Source organism: Hyperolius riggenbachi, chromosome 11 (genome assembly GCF_040937935.1).
Source record: "Hyperolius riggenbachi isolate aHypRig1 chromosome 11, aHypRig1.pri, whole genome shotgun sequence".
Classification (NCBI taxonomy): domain Eukaryota; kingdom Metazoa; phylum Chordata; class Amphibia; order Anura; family Hyperoliidae; genus Hyperolius; species Hyperolius riggenbachi.
In genome coordinates, this window is record NC_090656.1 from 10,784,570 (window position 1) to 10,807,481 (window position 22,912).

At 45.9% G+C, this 22,912-nt stretch overlaps 1 protein-coding gene across 4 annotated transcripts in view; it reads left to right on the forward strand.

Moving 5' to 3' along the window:
• The window catches only part of LOC137538964 (fatty acyl-CoA hydrolase precursor, medium chain-like), an 86,557-nt gene that overhangs the window by 41,841 nt on the left and 21,804 nt on the right, over window positions 1-22,912 (forward strand). For all 4 annotated transcript variants that reach the window (XM_068261413.1, XM_068261411.1, XM_068261414.1 and 1 more), the window contains 3 exons: window positions 16,413-16,546; window positions 17,038-17,194; window positions 21,893-22,006. In XM_068261413.1, coding sequence (XP_068117514.1) covers window positions 16,413-16,546; window positions 17,038-17,194; window positions 21,893-22,006 — 405 coding nt within the window. The remainder of the gene's footprint in view (window positions 1-16,412; window positions 16,547-17,037; window positions 17,195-21,892; window positions 22,007-22,912) is intronic.

A 22,912-nucleotide genomic window follows, 5' to 3' on the forward strand; every position in this document is an offset into this window, starting at 1 on the left:
CGAAGCGAAAGAGAAGGTGGCCATGAAGGTATGCAATGTTAACTTCTACAAATTCCGAGACCATGAGGTACAAATTTTCAATGATATATCCCCTATTACATTGGCTAAACGCCGTAAGCTTAAAGCTGTTACTGCACTACTACGGGAAAACGACATCCAGTATAGATGGGGATATCCCTTTAAGCTGATTGCGGTTAAGGAAGGCAAATATCACGCCATCTCTGCTCCAGAGGATGCTTCGGATTTACTTAAAGGCCTAGGTCTACGCATGCCGGGGAAAGCTGAATCTCACCCTCAAACAAACAGTTATCCCGCTAAATTCCTGGATCAAACCGCATCACCACCCTGCCTCTCACCTGAAGTCCCTGTCACTTGAGCACGGAACCGGGACGCTATCTAAATCTTTCTTCTTACAATTCAGGTTCACATTTGAAACCAGCAAAGTTTTTGTCGCAATGTAGTCACAAGTTCATAGTATTACATTATATAGCCTGTCGGTGTGGCTCCGGGGCACCCGGCCGCAAGGTGCCAGCATGCATTCCCTCTATGGGTGTGTAGTGGGGCGCACCCACACAAGGGATATGAATACCCTTGTATCTTATAAAAATGTTTTGATGGCATTGCATGTACAGATTATTGTCACTTTACTGTTGTTCATCATGCAATACTCAGTTTATGAAAATATTCAGACGTTTGTTCCCCTAAAGTTAGGGGTTGGTCTCTTCCTGTTTCTGTTTTCTCTTTTTTCTCTTTTTTCCTTTCACACCTTTACCTTACTCTCTGAGTGTCTTGCCTGCCTGCCAGTTCTCATTACATATCTGGGTTTAGATTACAAGTTGTGGATCTCTCTCATTTGGGCTCACTGCATAATTAAAGTTGGCCTTTATAACCCCTCACCATGGTGAAGTTAGTTACACTCAATGCTAAAGGACTTAATTCGGTTCGCAAACGATATTTAGCACTACGGGATCTAGAGCGCATTGGTGTAGATTTTGTTTTCCTTCAGGAAACACGGTTTTCCTCCAAGCGACCGGGATATCTGAAAAGCAAGGCTTATCCAACCTCCTTTATGGCTAGTGCTGCAGAAAAAAAAGCGGGAGTCGCACTTTTAATACATAACAGATGCCCATTCCAAGTTAAAACTGAATGCAGTGATCCCAAAGGTAGATTCATAATATTACAAGGTACCTTACATGGACTAGATATTGTACTGGTGGTGGTGTACGCGCCAAATGACCATCAGCTGCAATTTCTGGAAAAAGTATTCAAGAAGGTCGAACAGCTAAAATGTCCAAATGTGATCATAGGGGGGGATTTTAATCTGATATGCTTCCCTACAAGGGATCGCAGATCCGAGTCCACTCCCTCCAATTTCTCCACTATCTGTAAAACTGCTAAGAATTTCAGGCTGTTGCAGAAACAGTTTGGACTATGTGGCGCTTGGGGGTACATCAAAAAAGGGCGTCGGGAAAAAAGGGCGCGTGGTGTAAACGATAAGCAGTATTATCGTTTATTGAAATATTGTGTAGAATTTCGTTTAGAAATAGTGTTTTAAGAATTTATAAATCACTAAATAATGTGTATGAGATTGGCAATTCTTAAAACGTTAATCTTCCCTATTTGTAAACTGAAACTTATTTTAACGTTTGTTAAAAACCCTCCCTGTACCTCTCCCTAACCCCTAGACCCCCTGTTGGTGCCTAAACCTAAGACCCCCTTGTTGGTGCCTAAACCTAAGACCCCCCTGTTGGTGCCTAAACCTAAGACCCCCCTGTTGGTGCCTAAACCTAAGACCCCCCAGTTGGTGCCTAAACCTAAGACCCCCCTGTTGGTGCCTAAACCTAAGACCCCCCTGTTGGTGCCTAAACCTAAGACCCCCCTGTTGGTGCCTAAACCTAAGACCCCCCTGTTGGTGCCTAAACCTAAGACCCCCCTGTTGGTGCCTAAACCTAAGACCCCCCAGTTGGTGCCTAAACCTAAGACTCCCCTGTTGGTGCCTAAACCTAAGACCCCCCTGTTGGTGCCTAAACCTAAGACCCCCCAGTTGGTGCCTAAACCTAAGACCCCCCTGTTGGTGCCTAAACCTAAGACCCCCCTGTTGGTGCCTAAACCTAAGACCCCCCAGTTGGTGCCTAAACCTAAGACCCCCCTGGTGGTGCCTAAACCTAAGACCCCCCTGTTGGTGCCTAAACCTAAGACCCCCCAGTTGGTGCCTAAACCTAAGACCCCCCTGTTGGTGCCTAAACCTAAGACCCCCCTGTTGGTGCCTAAACCTAAGACCCCCCTGTTGGTGCCTAAACCTAAGACCCCCCTGTTGGTGCCTAAACCTAAGACCCCATATGGATAATAATGTTTTACAGACATTAATAAATAAAAAATGTAAATAAAAAAATGTAATTAATTTTTTTGGGTGGATAATAATGTTTTAGAAATGTTTTATAAATAGTGATTTAGTATCTTTATAAACGTTATTCGTCACGGGCTGATTTTGTAAAGTTAAATCATCGCAAACATAGTCATAAATCCTTAAAATTCTCCGGGCGCCGTTTGTTAAAACGTTAATAATCTCGGGCGCCTTTTTCTCCCTGTTCGGCGCCCGATAAACGATATTTATAATGGGAGTGAATGGGGCGCCCTTTTTGTCCACTTGTCTCATGCGCCCAAATCTACTGCTTCCGACGCTTGGAGAGCTCTGCATGCAGAAGATACTGATTTCACCTTTTACTCTCATACTTCCTCCACATATACCAGAATAGATCATTTTTTCATAATCCCTGCCCTGTTGAACACCTTGATAGCCTCTGAGATAGGCCCAATTTCCTGGTCAGATCATGCCCCACTAGATTTAATTTTAAACCTGGCAAACAACCCAAAAATCCCCTCGGTTTGGAAGCTAAACGATAGCCTACTCCTAGACGAGGAAGTATATCAAGATATTTTAGATAGCCTAAATAGTTTTTTTCAAATAAACACGGGATCAGTCACCCATTACTCCACTGTCTGGGAAGCTCATAAGGCAAGCATTAGGGGCAGACTCATAGCAATAGCTAGTGTTGGGCGAACATCTAGATGTTCGGGTTCGGGCCGAACAGGCCGAACATGGCCGCGATGTTCGGGTGTTCGACCCGAACTCCGAACATAATGGAAGTCAATGGGGACCCGAACTTTTGTGCTTTGTAAAGCCTCCTTACATGCTACATACCCCAAATTTACAGGGTATGTGCACCTTGGGAGTGGGTACAAGAGGAAATTTTTTTTTAGCAAAAAGAGGTTATAGTTTTTGAGAAAATCGATTTTAAAGTTTCAAAGGGAAAACTGTCTTTTAAATGCGGGAAATGTCTGTTTTCTTTGCACAGGTAACATGCTTTTTGTCGGCATGCAGTCATAAATGTAATACATATAAGAGGTTCCAGGAAAAAGGACCGGTAACGCTAACCCAGCAGCAGCACACGTGATGGAACAGGAGGAGGGTGGCGCAGGAGGAGAAGGCCACGCTTTGTGAGACACAACAACCCAGGCCTTGCATGAGGACAAGAAGCGTGCGGATAGCATGCTTTGTACCGCCATGCAGTCATAAATTTAATAAAGATAAGTGGTTCAATAAACAGGGACCACGCGGCAACGCTAACCCAGCAGCAGCAGACGTGATGGAACAGGAGGAGGCGCAGGAGGAGAAGGCCACGCTTTGTGAGACACAACAACCCAGGCCTTGCATGAGGACAAGAAGCGTGCGGATAGCATGCTTTGTACCGCCATGCAGTCATAAATGTAATAAAGATAAGAGGTTCCATAAACAGGGACCGGCAACGCTAACCCAGCAGCAGCAGCAGCACACGTGATGGAACAGGAGCAGGCGCAGGAGGAGAAGGCCACGCTTTGTGAGACACAACAACCCAGGCCTTGCATGAGGTACCGCCATGCAGTCATAAATGTAATAAAGATAAGTGGTTCAATAAACAGGGACCACGCGGCAACGCTAACCCAGCAGCAGCAGACGTGATGGAACAGGAGGAGGCGCAGGAGGAGAAGGCCACGCTTTGTGAGACACAACAACCCAGGCCTTGCATGAGGACAAGAAGCGTGCGGATAGCATGCTTTGTACCGCCATGCAGTCATAAATTTAATAAAGATAAGTGGTTCAATAAACAGGGACCACGCGGCAACGCTAACCCAGCAGCAGCAGACGTGATGGAACAGGAGGAGGCGCAGGAGGAGAAGGCCACGCTTTGTGAGACACAACAACCCAGGCCTTGCATGAGGTACCGCCATGCAGTCATAAATGTAATAAAGATAAGTGGTTCAATAAACAGGGACCGGCAACGCTAACCCAGCAGCAGCAGCAGCACACGTGATGGAACAGGAGCAGGCGCAGGAGGAGAAGGCCACGCTTTGTGAGACACAACAACCCAGGCCTTGCATGAGGACAAAAAGCGTGCGGATATAGCAGCAATGCTTTTTGCCGCCATGCAGTCATAAATGTAATACAGATGAGAGGTTCAATAAACAGGGACCGGTAACGCTACACCATCCCAGATGTTCATTGGTCATGTTACTTGGTTGGGGTCCTGGAGTGTTGCGTAGTCGTTTCCAATCCAGGATTGATTCATTTTAATTTGAGTCAGACGGTCTGCATTTTCTGTGGAGAGGCGGATACGCCGATCTGTGACGATGCCTCCGGCAGCACTGAAACAGCGTTCCGACATAACGCTGGCTGCCGGGCAAGCCAGCACCTCTATTGCGTACATTGCCAGTTCGTGCCAGGTGTCTAGCTTCGATACCCAATAGTTGAAGGGTGCAGATGGATTGTTCGACACAGCTACGTCATCTGACATGTAGTCCTTGACCATCTTCTCCAGGCGATCGGTGTTGGAGGTGGATCTGCACGCTTCCTGTTCAGTGGGCTGCTGCTGCATGGGTGTCAGAAAATTTTCCCACTCCAAGGACACTGCCGATACCGTTCCCTTTTGGGCACTAGCTGCGGCTTGCGTTGTTTGCTGCCCTCCTGGTCGTCCTGGGTTTGCGGAAGTCAGTCTGTCGGCGTACAACTGGCTAGAGGAGGGGGAGGATGTCAATCTCCTCTCTAAAGTCTCCACAAGGGCCTGCTGGTATTCTTCCATTTTGACCTGTCTGACTCTTTCTTCAAGCAGTTTTGGAACATTGTGTTTGTACCGTGGATCCAGAAGGGTATAAACCCAGTAATTGGTGTTGTCCAGAATGCGCACAATGCGTGGGTCGCGTTCAATGCAGTCTAGCATGAATTGAGCCATGTGTGCAAGAGTCCTACCAGAATCCTCATCATCCTCTTGTGAGCGTTGTGATAGTTGTTGTGATGCATCATAGTCGTCACCTTCCTCCTGGTCTGCTTCTGCTGACCATTCGCGCTGAATTGTGGAAGTCCAACGTGCACCGCTCTGGCCCTCGTCAGTGGTGGCATGAAATTCCTGCTCCAACTCCAGCTGTTCCTCCTCCTCTTCTTCGCCATAGCTGCTGGGGCCAGCGTTCCCTGAGGCGGATGGCCTGATGTTGGTACCATCACGCTGATCGTTTTCTCCTTCAGATTCCCCCAGTTGCATCATGACAGCTGTTTCCTTGATTTTCAACATTGACCTCTTCAGTAAACACAGCAGTGGTATGGTAATGCTGACTGAAGAGTTGTCACTGCTCACAAGCAACGTGGATTGCTCAAAATTTTGGAGGACTTGGCAGAGGTCCAACATGTTGGCCCAATCGGATCCACAGAAGCTTGGCAGCTGGCCGGATGCGCCTCGGTACTGCGCCGTCATGTACTGGACCACTGCACTCTTCTGCTCACAAAAGCGTGCTAGCATGTGCAGCGTAGAATTCCAGCGCGTAGGGACATCACACAGCAAGCGATGGTGGGGGAGATTGAAGCGCTCCTGCATCTTGGCGAGTGCCCCCGAAGCAGTACTGGAATTTCTACAATGTTTGGCCACTCGACGCACCTTCAACAGAAGATCGGCCACGCCTGGGTATGTCCTCAGGAACCGCTGAACTACTAGGTTCATCACGTGCGCCAGGCAAGGGATGTGTGTCAGCTTAGCCAACCTTAAAGCGCGAATGAGATTACTCCCATTATCACACACAACCATGCCCGGTTTCAAGTCCAGCGGTGCCAGCCACAAATCCGTCTGTTCCTTTATTCCCTTCCAAATTTCCTCCCCTGTGTGCTGCTTATCCCCAAGGCAGATCAGCTTCAGCAACGCTTGCTGACGCATGCCAACAGCTGTGCTGCACTGCTTCCACGATCCTACTGCTGCTGGGTTAGCGTTTCCGGATGAGGTACAGCTTTGAGATGCGTTGGAGGAGAAGGAGTCAGAGAGGTAGGTGCTGCTGTTGTTATCCAGTGGGAGGGACGGCGGTGCAGCTGTTTGCGGCGTGGGCAACACCCGCGCCGTAGCAGGTGAGGAATCGCTGCCAGGCTCCACAAGGTTCACCCAGTGCGCGGTAAGGGAGATGTATCGACCCTGGCCGAACGCACTCGTCCAAGTGTCAGTGGTGAGGTGAACCTTGCAGGCAACGGCATTCTTCAAGCTTCGGGTTATTTTGCTGACCACGTGCTCATGCAACTCAGGCACTGCAGAGCGCGCAAAGTGGTAGCGGCTGGGAACCACGTAACGTGGGATGGCCACTGACATCATGCCCTTGAAGCTGTTTGTCTCCACCACTCGATATGGCAGCATTTCGCAGGCCAGAAGCTTGGCTATGCTGGCTGTTACTGCCACGGCCCAGGGGTCATTTGCTGGCAATTTCCTCTTGCGCTCAAACATCTCCGACACAGACAACTGAACCGTAGCGCTGCACACGGAAGGGCTGTTGGTTGTTGTGTTTGATGAACACTGGGAGACCTCAAGAGCACTACTCCGGAAAGTGACAGTGTCAGCGTCGTCTGATGTTTGTGAATGTTGTGAACCACGCAATGGCTGGGCTACTGCTGCTGCTGAGGCGGGTCTGGTGGTGAGTCTGGTGAACCCAAGGGAGGCAGTGTTGCTGGTACCCTGTCCTGCCGCGTTTGCCCACAGAGTGGGATGTTTGGATAGCATGTGGCGGCTCATGCTGGTGGTGGAGAGGTTGTTAATACTTTTCCCCCTGCTCAGGCGAGTCTTGCACACCTTGCAAATCGCCATGGTAACATCCTCAGTGCAGTCTTCAATGAAAGCCCAGACTTTGGAGCACCTGCCTCCTTGCTGGCGATTTCTGTTTCCTCCTCTTTTGCCTCTCACTCTAACTTCCACGCTTGTGGTGCCTGAAATTGCGCGCCGCCTACCTTGTGGCACAAGGCGAACTCGTGCAGCAGTGGGTTCTTCAACAGACTCATCTGTGCTGCTGCTACGACGGCGATGTTCTCGTTCACAAATAAAATCTGGGTCTCTGTCCACATTGTCCATACCCTCCTCTTCCATCTCCTCAAACTCGTCATATGTCATTGTGGGGGGCCGCCGCCGTGGAGTAGAGCTCCCCAGAACAACCTCTGCGCAGCTCACTCCAACGCCGTCTTCCAGATCTTGTCGGCCGACCTCCTGCAATTGCAACCCCTCCTGCCCAACTTGCTCTGGGATTTGGGTTTCCGAGTCCTCCTCGGACTCGCCTTGTATTTCAGTGCGCGGTGCATTTCCCACAGTTAATGGTTGTGAATCCGGGCACAACATTTCTGGCTGTTCCTCCATTGACCTTTGAAAGGTGGAAGTTTGTTGGGCTGGGAATAGCTCCTGCGAATACCCCATTGTGTCCTGAGGTAATTCATAGGACTGGTTATCTGGCAGTTGTGTGCGTGGTGTCGCTGCCGGTTGTGTCAGCTTTGTGCCCACTGGCTCCTTGTAACTGGCTGAGGACTCGGACCTCGTGCGTGATGTGCTGGTGCTGCTTAACCCACTGCTGGACGCTTGAGAGGTCATCCAAGTAATTATCTGGTCCTGTTCTTTTGGATTTGTGAGGGTTGTTGTCCTGGACAACATGGGCGGTATTGAGTGGGTTTTCTTGGGTGCTCCCCTGTGGCCTGTACGTGAACCGTCAGGGGAAACACCTCTTCCCTTGCCCCTTCCTCTTTCACCGGATTTCTTCCTCATTTCACTTATCCTTACAGTACACGCTGACTGGCAGCAGTACAGTGGCAGTACAGAAATGCTATACAGTACCACTATTCCCAGCAGCGACACAGAGCACAATGCTATACAGTGGCGGGTGAGCGGTGTACTACTGTTCCCAGGCCCAGCAGACACAGAGTGGAAGTAAACACAATGCTATATAGTCTGGCTGAGCGGTGTACACAGAGTGGCAGTACACACAATGCTATATAGTCTGGCTAAGCCGTGTACACAGAGTGTCATTAAACACAATGCTATATATAGTGTGGCTGAGCGAGGTGCACAGTGGCAGTACACACAATGCTTTATAGTCAGGCTGAGCCGTGTACACAGAGTGTCAGTAAACAATGGTATATAGTCTGGCTGAGCGGTGTACACAAGAGTGTCAGTAAACAACGGTATATAGTCTGGCTGAGCGGTGTACACAGAGTGGCAGTAAACACAATGCTATATATATAGCGTGGCTGAGCGAGGTGCACAGTGGCAGTACACACAATGCTATATATAGCGTGGCTGAGCGAGGTGCACAGTGGCAGTACACACAATGCTATATATAGCGTGGCTGAGCGAGGTGCACAGTGGCAGTACACACAATGCTATATATAGCGTGGCTGAGCGAGGTGCACAGTGGCAGTACACACAATGCTATATATAGCGTGGCTGAGCGAGGTGCACAGTGGCAGTACACACAATGCTATATTAGTCAGGCTAGCCTAAGCCGTGTACGCAGAGTGTCAGAAAACACAATGCTATATATATAGCGTGGCTGAGCGAGGTGCACAGTGGTAGTACACACAATGCTATATATAGCGTGGCTGAGCGAGGTGCACAGTGGCAGTACACACAATGCTATATATAGCGTGGCTGAGCGAGGTGCACAGTGGCAGTACACACAATGCTATATATAGCGTGGCTGAGCGAGGTGCACAGTGGCAGTACACACAATGCTATATATAGCGTGGCTGAGCGAGGTGCACAGTGGCAGTACACACAATGCTATATATAGCGTGGCTGAGCGAGGTGCACAGTGGCAGTACACACAATGCTATATTAGTCAGGCTAGCCTAAGCCGTGTACACAGAGTGTCAGAAAACACAATGCTATATATATAGCGTGGCTGAGCGAGGTACACAGTGGCAGTAAACAATGCTATATATAGTGTGGCTGAGCGAGCGGTGTACTACTGTTCCCAGCAGCGACACACAATGACTGGGGGGGACCCTGGCTAGCGTGGCTGGAGAGCGAACTACCCTGCCTGCCTACCCAAAGCTAAACCCACAGACAAATGGCGGAGATATGACGTGGTTCGGGTATTTATTTACCCGAACCACGTGACCGTTCGGCCAATCAGAGCGCGTTCGGGCCCGAACCACGTGACCCGTTCGGCCAATCACAGCGCTAGCCGAACGTTCGGCCATGCGCTCTTAGTTCGGCCATGTGGCCGAACGGTTTGGCCGAGCACCGTCAGGTGTTCGGCCGAACTCGAACATCACCCGAACAGGGTGATGTTCTGCAGAACCCGAACAGTGGCGAATGTTGTTCGCCCAACACTAGCAATAGCGAGTAGAAGGAAAAGAGAAGCCCTCACAAAAGTAACGAATCTTCTCACTAAAATCACTACACTAGAAGAATCTCATAAAAAATGCCCCTCCAAACAGTTATTCCACAAACTGGAGGATCTGCGAAAACAATTAGCTGATCTCCAATATACTTCAGTAGAAAGATCTCTGCTATTTACGAGGCAAATGTTTTACGAGAAAGGGAATAGGGCCCATACACTACTAGCCAAGAAACTTAGGGATATGAAAACACGTAATGCAGTCCTTACCCTTAAAGATAAAAAAGGGGTGATACAACATGATCTTCGCAGAATAGCCCAGATATTTAAGGAATATTTTTCTGAGATTTATAATCTCCAAAAAACAGAAAACTACACTCACCCACCCCAAATAGAAATGAAAAACTATCTTAAATCATGTGGGCTCCCAATACTGTCAACAAATCAATTAAACACACTAAATGCAAGTATAGAACTGGAAGAGATTTTTGAAGTTCTTAAAAAGGCTCAACCCCACAAAGCCCCTGGTCCTGATGGCTACACAATGGCCTACTATAAAAAAATTTGAGATATATTGGCTCCAAAAATGGCTTTGCTATTTAATAATTTTTTGGGAACAGATCCTATCCCAGAAACAATGTTAAAATCACATATGGTGGTACTGCCTAAACCAGATAGAGATCCGTTAGACCCCAAAAACTACAGGCCAATATCTCTATTGAACACAGACTTAAAAATATTCACAAAAATTTTAGCAAATCGTTTATCTCCGCTATTACCATCCCTTGTAGACAAGGACCAGGTGGGTTTTGTCACGGGTAGATATGCAGGAGATAATATTCGTCGTACCATAAACTTGATAGACTTTATCAATCATTCAAAACTTCCATCTATACTATTAAGCCTTGACGCGGAAAAGGCCTTTGATAGGTTAAGCTGGCCATTCCTATTCCAAACTTTGAGGACCATGGGCTTTGAGGGAGCATTCCTTAACACTCTCTACAAGTTGTATTCCAATCCCCAGGTAGCTTTAAAAATTCCATTTACGGACCCTCACCAATACTTTTCAATATCTAATGGTACTCGTCAGGGCTGCCCCCTGTCCCCCCTGCTTTTCGCCCTTTCCATAGAGCCTCTGGCGGCGCGGATAAGGGGCAATCCGGATATAACGGGGATAAAAATTGGGGAAAACGCATATAAAATTTCGCTTTTTGCGGATGATGTGTTAATGTCAATATCCAACCCACATGTCTCCCTCCCTAACATGCATGCAGAGCTCTCTAAGTTTGGTAATCTTTCAAACTACAGAATAAATGACAGCAAAACGGAGGCTCTTTCCTTTAATCTATCTCCTCTAATGGTGGACGGTCTGAAATTGCAGTTTCCATATAGATGGCAAAAGGATACCCTTAAATACTTGGGAATCCATCTCCCTTGTGACTCCAAGAAATTAATACAATTTAATGTTTCCCCTCTAATCAATCGCATTATTAAAGACCTAAATAAATGGAAAGATTACAATATTTCCTGGATTGGTCGTATGACGGCGTTTAAAATGAACTCCCTACCTAAACTGGTCTATTTATTTTCCACAATACCTATGTGGATACCGCAAACTATACTGCTCCCCCTTCAAAAAGCTCTATTACGCTTCATATGTCATAGCAAACCACCTAGGATATCCCAAAAAATAATAACCCTGCAAAGACAATTTGGAGGCCTCTCAGCCCCAAATATCTATAACTACTATGTGGCAAGCCAATTTAGGCAGATGGAAGCATGGTTCGAGAAAAGACCTCATGCAAAATGGGCACAAATAGAATTTGAAGCATTTAAACCTTATCACCCAAGTGCTTTCCTATGAAAAAATAATTCTCCCCCTATGGGGGCAGAGGGAATATACTCCTCCCTACGATCCAACCTGAAATTATGGACGGTTGTGGGGAGGCGTGTGCCCCTCTTCCCGCAGGTTTCAGTTATGATCCCAATATATGGCAATCCCAGATTTACCCCAGGTCTTAAACGCACCTCAACATCAATATGGTTTCAGAAAGATATTTGGTTCATCTCAGATTTAATAAATCCCTTCACAGGGAAACTGTATACCTATGATGATCTTAGGGACCGTATAGCACTTACCAATGCATACTATCTGCAATGTATGCAAATACGACATTTTGTAGCTTCCATTTCTCCCAAGTTGGAATTTCCACAGAAAACAGAATTTGAAATAATTTGGGACGCAGGTCCCACACAAAAAGGATTAATTTCCTCTCTTTATACATGGTTGAACTCTCCGCAACGTACGACCTTGGAATATCAACATCGCTACATGAAGTACCGGGACCAAGCACTGGAAACAGACACTACTCTTGATACATGGTCAAAGATCTGGATAAACGCCTCTAAATCTTCTATTTGTGTGCTTACAAAAGAGAACATATACAAAATAATGCTGCTATGGTATCAAACCCCAGTCCGCCTACATAAATGGAACCCCTCACTTTCCCCGGCATGCTGGAGGAATTGTGGACAACTTGGAACTCTCCATCATCTATTCTGGTTCTGCCCGGAAATCCAAAACTACTGGTCAGAGGCTCTTCAGCTAATAACTCGCTATACTGATCTAGAAGTACCCAGAGATCCCTGGATTTGCTTGTTGGCCAGACCTATACCCAAGATGAAACCTCATAGTCAACGTTTGATCAACCATTTTCTGACTGCAATAAGATGTGTTATCTCCAAACATTGGAGAGACACTTCCCCACCTACCATTTCTGAAGTGTTAAATAGGGTGAAATACATTTACAAGCTAGAATATCTTACGGCTATTTTACAAGATAGGATCCACATCTTTCAAAAGGTATGGAAAGATATCGACCTTTAAGCTGTATTAGGTAGACTGTATATTAAGGTATAGTCCCTATTGTGCTAAATCAGGATTATATAGTCTGGTGGGCTGGCAGATCACTCTTTTCTCCCTTCCTCTTTCTCTCCTGATCTAAAATTCATTTCTGCTCTTTCTCTCTCTTTTCTACTCTTCTCCTATTCCAAAGGAGGGTTCTTCACCCCTCTTAGGATACTGATCTGATAGGGTTACTCCATCTCTTTGAAAAAGATAACAGATTTAAACCCATAAGGGTCTTTCACAGCGAGATGGAGGATTCTTTGTTGATTACTGAAACAACATATATGGATATTAGATATATGTTATAACATACCTCCACATGGCTAATGTATCGAGATTATGGATATAGCTGCTAACACAATACGACTAAACATTCTGTTCTGACTTTTTATAATATCCAGTGTGGATTGTATTGTATTCTACTATGCAAAGGAAAAAAAAATAAAAATTTAAATACAAAAAAAACCAAAAAACTATGCACTAATCCCTAATCTAAATAACTTGAATGCAAACTGACACATGAATGCAGCTAGCCACAAGTAGATTTACATTTTTGTACAACAGGAGTAAATTGCAGCGCTTCTAAATATAGGCTGCACCCGAATTATGTACATAGAATGTATATAAAACATTGCTCACCAATAAATATTACTCAGTCAAGAAAATGTGCCTGTTTGAACCTCTAGTCACTTACTTCTGAATCCGAGAAAGAGGAAGTCATTTTTTCAGCGACTGCAATTTTGTAAAAACGACTGCAAAAACATTTTTGTTTTTTCTAATTAATTCGATAAATCTGAATGAATTTCCTGTTTTTATTCGATAAAACAAGATCAGGAGTGTTGGATTTTTCTGATCAATTTATATGGAAATTCAGTGGCCTGTGGTAGATTGTCAATTACTTGATGTACAGACCCAAGCAATTTTTTTCTGAGTTTTCAATCATTTTTTTCATCATTAGGGAAAAATTGAACACCTGTGTGTGGTACATTGGTCAGATTTTTTAAATGTTACAACCAATCAGGAAAATTGATTGCAATTCTTGAATTTAAAAGATATTTTAAATAATTTGTGTGCGGTCACACACTGGACGCTTCCTGGTGTGAGGGTGCCAAATACTGGTTTTTTTTTTTATTTTTTTAATTAATCACGTATAAAGTGTTTCCTAAGATCTCATCAGAGTAGCATAATCAATGCTTTATGACTGCTTTCATGTATCAGTATTGATCAGGGCAATTTAGGATTAATTTAATATATTCATATTATAAATTTACACTCTTTACTTCCCTAGTTCAGGCTCCTGTTTTTAATGCATATTGTCTGGGAATTATTAAACTTTGCATTGCACATACAACACTTTTAAATAAATAAATCTGGATTATCTGGCTTGGGGAGGATGTGGGAGGAGTTAAACCCTTTAATACATACTGCGAGAGGTGGGTCTGTAGTTGCAATCCTGGCAACAAAGAGTGCAGTGGGAAGAGGTGGGCCACGCCACGTCCCTTGCAATAAGGAGTTACTGGATGCTTTCTGCCAGAAGCAACATAGGTAATTTCAATAAATTTATAGCAAAAACTAATGTGCATATGTCACTGTTAATTTGATGAATCTGTAAAAGTAACCATTTCTATTACAAAATAACCATTAGGAGTAGTTCATGTGATACAAGATATGCAATTCATCACTTAAACCAGTTATTTTACATAAGAACTGAACCCTCTCGGCTAAATTGGTAAATTATGATAATTGCATACAGTTCGTGTCAACACCGCTCCACCCGCCAATCACTGGAGTGTGCTCGATCGGATCAGCTAGGTCCACAGAGTACAGCAAAAAGGTCCGCACCAGTCCAGGATTCCAGAAACAGTTTTATTTAGGACGTATCCAATGTAAAATATGCACATGCATCACAACGCTGACATGTTTCGAGCTGTCTCAGCTCTTAATCATAGCTGGTTACAAAATGGCAAAGCTCCTATATATAGGAGGATATCCCACTCCAGCCACTCAAAGCCCCGCCCCAAAAGGGGGGGAGTTGAAAAGGTGGTCTGGGTGTGATGGACAGGTGATTACCTGTGAGAAAACCCATACAAAGGCAAACACACTATACATTAAAATCAATATAAAATACAAGATACAGAGTGTAATGTACCAAAAAATGGATAAAAAAGTGGCAAAAAGCAACAGCGTGATCAATCACAGCATAACATGGGAGCATATAAGCATATAAGACACATGTGGGCCCTATCCATGGATGGAAAGATCAAGGTATATATATATGCAGGTGACGGTGTCCCACTCACGGTGAGGAGAGGGGGGAAGGGAGGGGAGGGGAGGCGGGGGGAGAAACAGTCCAAAGGGGGGGAGGGGGGAGGGAGGGGAAGGGAAGACAGGGAAATAAACCAAGCTAATGCGTGATGAGCGCTAAGTCCCACCTTGCATTAAGGCCATGGGGTAACCTGGTCCCCAGGCGGTGTATCCACATGGCCTCCTTTTTAGGGAGAATTTTGTATAAGTCTCCCCCTCTTTTTGGTGACATAACTCTCTCTATTCCTTGAAACCGGAAACTTTTCATGTCTCCACTATGCACCTCCCTAAAGTGTCTGGCTACGTTAGAGATGTTGGTAGTAGACCACCCTGCCCCCAGATGCTTTTTGCCACTTTTTTATCCATTTTTTGGTACATTACACTCTGTATCTTGTATTTTATATTGATTTTAATGTATAGTGTGTTTGCCTTTGTATGGGTTTTCTCACAGGTAATCACCTGTCCATCACACCCAGACCACCTTTTCAACTCCCCCCCTTTTGGGGCGGGGCTTTGAGTGGCTGGAGTGGGATATCCTCCTATATATAGGAGCTTTGCCATTTTGTAACCAGCTATGATTAAGAGCTGAGACAGCTCGAAACATGTCAGCGTTGTGATGCATGTGCATATTTTACATTGGATACGTCCTAAATAAAACTGTTTCTGGAATCCTGGACTGGTGCGGACCTTTTTGCTGTAAATTATGATAATTACTGTAGGAAAGATGGTAGTTTTTACAAGGGCTTGCAAAATTGAAATTGCAATGTTCTATAAATGTTTTCATCCTTAACGTTTGAAAACCAACAACCTTCTGCTTGTTAGAACACGGCAGACTGTTCTGACATTTCTAAGTGTAGAGCAACTCGTACCTCTTGCGTCCGCTTTTTGTCAAAAGGCATGTTTCCCCTTGCAGCTGCATCTCTTGAACCCTTGATTGATGTGATGGACGTCACATTCAACTAATGGTGGCCATACTCTAATAGATGGCTACCAGATTTGACCATAGGATCGATCCCTCTCATGTCAAATCTGGTCTGGCGTGAAATCTATTGAAATTCTGTGAAGTCACGCACTGCCTGCCCGGCCTCCCAGGTCTCCCTTATGTAATGTGTCCCCTGGGTGTAGTCAATAGAGCTAACGCTTACTTGTCCACCGGTGCACCTCCTGCGATGTCTTTTTTCCATGCCGCCAGGACTCTACTGTTTGGCCTCTAGCGGTTGTCACATGACACAGACTGGTGTTGGAGAGAAGACACAGGGAGGTGTGTCCCGGCATGGAGAGAAGACTCTGGACATCAGAGGAGACAGCGATGGTCAAAGCAGGTAAGTCATCTCCTATTCACTCAAACGCTACTGTCTCACTCCTGACCCGCTGCCGATTACGCAATATTTTCCGTCTGGCATCATTTTGCGTGTGTACTCCCCAAATCTGTCAAGCTATAGTGTGGTTTACCATGAGCGGTGCTCAGCAGTTGTGATAAATGTGACATAGTAAGAGAGTTATTGGCAAACAATTACTTACTGTTGTCTTCTTCCCTCAGGTCATGGTGTTTATACATGGTGGAGGTCTGGTAATGGGTTCTGCCAATATGTATGACGGCTCTGCACTGAGCGTCTATGAAAATGTGGTGTATGTGGCGATCCAGTACAGACTGGGAATCCTGGGATTCCTCAGGTAGGTCACAACATGTGGAAAATCTCTTGTATTTCATCTCTACTAATGCTGTTATAGTGCAGGGGCCCCGGGGAGCATGTCAGAGTTAAGGGGGAGGTTGGGGGTCTGGCAGCATGGGGAGGGGGGAGCGGCTGCGCTCGGGGGCCCGGAAGCAATTGCCCCCCTTGCCTTTATGGAAGCGCCGGCTCTGGAGCACACCAATACAGTGGCCACATCCCAGTATTGGTCCTAATGTTTAAGAGTGACCATCGGATGCTCCAGCCTGTTAAATCTTAATGTACAATTCGGCCCACAACTTAGACTGTGCTTTAGATTCTGGCCCCTTAGCTGATTGAGTTTGACAACTCTGATAAGAGGATATTGTACAGGACTGGCTATTAATGTTAAATAGTCCCTGGAAATAACTGCCTGGCAGCAATAGTTCCATGTCATCCAGTTGGGATGGTACTAATCATGTATGCTGAATGTTAACATCATAATTCTCTACCCAGCACTGGAGATGGACAGGCAGCCACCGGAAATTATGGGCATTTGGACCAGATTGCAGCCTTGAGTTGGATTCAGGAGAACATCCAGAATTTTGGGGGGGAACCCAAATCTGTTACCATATTTGGGGAATCAGCTGGTGGAGCCAGTGTGTCAACCCTGGTAAGTTCTATGTATCTATCTATGTATCTACTGTATCTATCTATCATTATTATTATTTATTTATTTAATTATTTATATAGTGCCAACATATTACGCAGCGCTTTACAAAGCACAGTAAAACAACATGGGGAATCATAGGTACAACCAAAAAATGTACAGCAGAGTCTCAAGCAGCACAAATATTGCAACAAAAACAGTAAACATTAGGAGGATGACCATGCCCTTTGCGAGCTTAAGTGAACCAGAGACGAAGCACCCTCATGTATTTTACCATATATATCAGTGGAAACATTAGAGAAAACACTTACCCTGCTCTCTGTTTCATCCTTCACTGCTCAGTCTGGTTGTTATCAGCCCTGATAAAATCCTCGACTGAGCATTCAGTTTGGCTTTGCTCAGGAATCAGTGCCGGATTTACAACTCTGGAGCCTGTAGGCACAGGTGTTCTGGCGCCCCTAACCCCGCCCTTAAAATTAGGCCACACCCCAAGCAACAACAAAAAAAACCCTCTAATACCTAACTGTCCTTAGAATCTTACACTCTAAGTATTGTGTCTCTCATTAGATTGCCTGAGGGTAGTTACTGGCATCAGGCAGGGAGCCCCCAATATCCCTGTCTGTCTAGTGGTCCCCGGACTTCCCCCCCCTCTACCCTTAAAGAGTTGAGCCTCCGTTCTGAGCTCCCCTCCCTACCCAATAGGCTTTCAATACAGATGTATGATAAAGAGAGTGACACTCACCCTCTGTCCCACTGGCGGTCATCAAGCGAGGAACCCTAGGGCCTGTTTCCACTAAGTCTGAATAAGCAGCGTTTCTCCGCATGTGAGCCCGGAGCCGGCGAATGGCAGCAGAGAGTGTTCTGCAGTGAAGCAGCCTCTGGAAGCCAGAAATAATTACACCCGCTCTTGCACACATTTTTGGTGAGTGAATGGGGAGTTTCTTTGCAAATTGGCTGCACATGCGGATGGGGAGAGGAAAGTGGAGGGGCTCCCAAAGCCTCTGGGCCCCCCCTGCGATGGCCGGGGTAATGCATGCTCATGCATGCCGCAGTTTTCTGTCATGCATCCAATTCCCAACAGCTGTGCATGGCACGGCTCTAGCAATTTGGCTGCTGAACACAGGTACACACACTTGAACAAAGGCACACACACAGTTCGACAAAGGTACACACAGTTCAACACAGGTACACACACTCTAACACAGGCACACACTGTTCAACACAGGTACACACACTCTAACACAGGCACACACTGTTCAACACAGGTACACACACTCTAACACAGGCACACACTGTTCAACACAGGTACACACACTCTAACGCAGGCACACACTGTTCAACACAGGTACACACACTCAAACACAGGCACACACAGTTCAACACATGTACATACACTCCTCGAATGTAAGGCACACGCACACACTTAAACACAGGCACACACATACTTAAAGATATATATATATATATATATATATATATAGATAGATATATAGATAGATATATACAGATATATATATATATATATATATATATATATATATATATATATATATATATATATATATATATATATATATATACACACACTTACACACACACACACACACACACACAGGAACACATACACACAGGAACACATACACACAGGAACACATACACACAGGAACACATACACACTTGAACAAAGACAGACAGAAATGCACACTTGCTAAGGCACAATCACCCATTCTCTGTCTGACCATTCAAGAGAAGGGATACATGTCCAGTCACTGCAGAGGACAAACTTCAGATGGACTGCTCTCAGGGGCGTATATGGGTAATATAGCGCCTATGGCAAATACTGAAATTGCGCCCCCCACCCCCTCTTCAGTCACTGTCCCCTTCCCCTCTAAAAACAGCTTGTTTTCTCGCTCCGAGATAAAAACAGGGAACACCAAGAGCCCCAATAGTGTAATTCGTACTGGACAAGGTGGCAATAAGTTTGTATTGCTAAATACTCACAAGTCAGGGTCACCAGCAGGCAACCACTGTAAAGGCAGGTGGGGAGATTGTCCTGACCCCACTCAGGATTAAGAAGTCGCTTTCTGTAGACAGGAAGAAAGGGTAGCAACTCTCCACCAAGGGTGGACTCAAAATTGTATACAATGAACAGAGGCGCCAAAAGTATAAGATCAGATTAAATGAGCTTAAAAACCAACTTAAATGGCAAAATTGAAGGAGGAAGTGGTGGTCTTACCTCCCTCAAGCAGACACGACAACGACTGCAATTCAGACAGTCAAACACATTTATTAGGAACTTCAAAAAGAAATGCAACGCGTTTTGCAGGTTCAACCCCGCTTCATCAGGCAATATAGAGAGGAGTATCAAACAATCTGCACAAGGATTCAAATTAAGTGCCTCAGAGGCCTCTGCCAAAATCATCAGCATTGATAGTTTCCCTTTAACCACTTCCCCTCCCCCGGGATGAGTAACTACGTCCCTGCAAATTCCCTCTTCCCCTCTGTAACGATTGTGGAATCGTATTCGCGGTCAGCGCACCAGACGTGCGCTGACGCGGCGGATTTCCTCCACAAGCGTATATTTGAGGACACCCAGGCTAGGTGCTATGCACCCGCAGAGGGCAATTCCCTCCGGCAGATGGCGCTGTGGAGTGCAGGCGAACACAGTCGCTGCACAGCCACAGATGCCAGACGGGAATTGTACAGATCCAGGACAAGGTACGATCAGGCAGGGCTGGATAGCCCACAAGAAACAGAGCAAAGGGACAGAACCAATGTGTGTCCACCAAACTAGCCGCCACCCAGCGACAGTGAACACACAACAGCGGAAACAAAGTGGGAACGCAATCGCAAGATTGACGATTGCCGATAGAGACACAAGACAGAGCAGGACAGAATACGAGGATAGCAAAGGCACAGCAAATCATACAATGAGGAGGTGCAGAAAATAACAAACGCTAGCTAACCGCGAACACCGCACTCATTCGCAACAGTGCACGCGGTTATGCGCGGTCTCCACGTGATAAGCACAATAGAGACAAGCACGCCTAACTAACCATCGACAGACAAACATGAAACAGAGGACGCGAACGCTTGCTTAACGGTTACCTCACCGAGCCTCCAGCAAGCGGTCGTAGCGGACAAGACAGACACACGAAAACAGGGACAAGCGAGAGATAGGATCCACAGCACTAGCGAAAGTGACTAGCGTGATCCAGAGAGGCAGAACAGAAGGATCCACAGCACTAGCGCGAAGCGAGTGCGATCCAGGGACAGAGTAACAGAACAGAAGGATCCACAGCACTAGCGCAGGATGCTAGTGCGATCCAGAGAGGTAGAACAGAACAGAAGGATCCACAGCGATAGCGGAAAGTGGCTAGCGCGATCCCAGGAGACAGAACAGAAGGATCCACAGCGCTAGCGAAAAGTGGCTAGCGCGATCCAAAGAGACAGATCAGAAGAGATAGCTGGTAGCAACCGCTGTACCAGCTATACTCCAAGAACAGGTATCAGAACCATTTCCTCTCGACCACCGTTGGGACAGGACAATGGCAACAGGCAAGACAAGACAGAACAGGCAATACAGATAATACAACCTGACTGGGCTAGAAGGGGAGCCTAAAGCAACCCCCAGGAATTAACTATACTAGATAGCAATGGCTGACACTCCAGCAGTGTCCATCAGGAACAGACCATGGAAGGGAAATGACCAGCAAAGCCTTCTGGGAAACATAAAGCTCTTATAGTGCCAGTCATCAAAGAAGGCAGGTAGGGGATTTGCATAACGAATGTATGCAAATTCCCCAGCAAGAGAACAGACCAGAAACTTGCAATGGAAAGACAGGTCTCTGTTCCAGAGACCTGCAGCCCACAGACTAGAGGAATGGACAAGCAGCTGTCTGCCTGTGCAGCCAGCTGAGTGGATCATCACACCCTCGCAGGGACGTAGCTACTAGGTCACTTCCCGCCGTGCACTACCACTGGTCCCTGCGCGCACTCCTGCGATCGTTATCACAGACGATCGTTAGACATGAGATGAATGAATGGGAACGTAGTTAATCTCTGTCCCCGTATGAATAGTCGCAGGCATAAAAGACATGCCGCAATCATTTGTTTACTTCCGATGTCGACGTATTACTTCCTATTTAGCATGTTATACGCACGCATTAGGAAGTGTTGCACAAGGACATCTTGTGGCCAAATAGTAAAATTACTCATACGCACATTTAATTAAAAAATAAAAATAAAAACACAAATACATTTTAAACTGAATTAAATTACCTACCACACTATCCCATAATTACCCAATTTTTTTTTGTATTAAAAAAAATACAATTAAAGAAAACTACATAAATAGTTACCTTATGGACTGAACTTTTTTTAATATGTATGTCAAGAGTGTATATTAGTGTTAATTTTGAAACTATGGGCTTGTAACTAGTGGTGAACGCAAAACTGAAAAAAATGCGCCTTTATTTCCAAATAAAATATTGGCGACATACATTGTACTAGAGAAATATTTTCAATGTTGCAATAACCGGGATAATTGGATACAATGTGTGGTTAAAATTACGGTAGCATGTATTATTTTAAAACTATAATGGATGAAAACTGAGAAATAATGATTTTTTTCCATTTTTTTTTTAATATTTGTCCTTTAACCAGGTTGCAGAGGTTCTCTAACTATTGGTTTTATTTCAGGTATTATCACCGCTGTCCAAGGGTTTGTTCCACCGCGCCATTGCAGAAAGCGGGGTGACCATTATGCCAGGTCTGACGGTCAGCAAACCAGAGCAGCTTATTTTTTACAGGAATGTAAGTACCTCCCCTTTACGGCTGGTCACTAGTAAGTAGGCAGATCTACTTGTGACCTATGGCTGTGTAACTGTCTCTAAAGAGTAAGGGTTCGCGAGTCCACGGGGGTGGGGGGAAGGGGGCGCAACTTGTACACCTTTCGCCGTGGGTGCAATTTAGCCTAGAAACTGCCCTGGTTATGGATTGTGGTGGCACATAGAAACAAGACTGTGGACTAGGAGCAGGAGCGTAGCAATAGCCCCTGCAAGGGATGTAGGCGCAGGGGGGCCCAAGCCTAGTAGGGGGCCCACCCAGAGCCATTTTTAGCATACCTATACTGGGGGCACCTATAACTGGCTACCTATACTGGGGACACTTATACTTGACTATACTGGGGGTGCAGGCCCGGATTTACCCCACAGGAGCCTATAGGCACAGATGTCCTGGCACCCTAGGCTTTCGCCCTCCATGAACCTACACGCCCGCCCCCACCAAACTGCACCACAAGTGTGCTGGCTGGCCTAGGTGTCACTCCTCCCTTACTTCTCCTGCCCATCATAGGTAGCTACAAGTGCCCCTTAGTATTAGGTAGACAGAATAACCCTCAATATCTAGTAGCTAGAGGAACCTCAGTATTAAGTGGCAAGAGGTGCCCCTGGCTTGTCAGTGGAACGCAGAGAGCAGGCTGACTAACCTCTTATTTACACTCTTATCAGGACTCCGCATAGAGAAGGAAAGAGAGAAGCACTAGGGGAGGGGAGTGAGCCGCCTTTCCATAATCAGGCGCCTGTAGGCACGTGCCTACCCTGCCTTATGGTAAATCCGGCCCTGTGGAGGTGGGGAAACCTACCCCTGGCTACCTATACTGTGAGGTTTTTTGTTTGTTTGTTTTTATATTCTGCCCAGCCTGTCTTCCCAATATCTGTT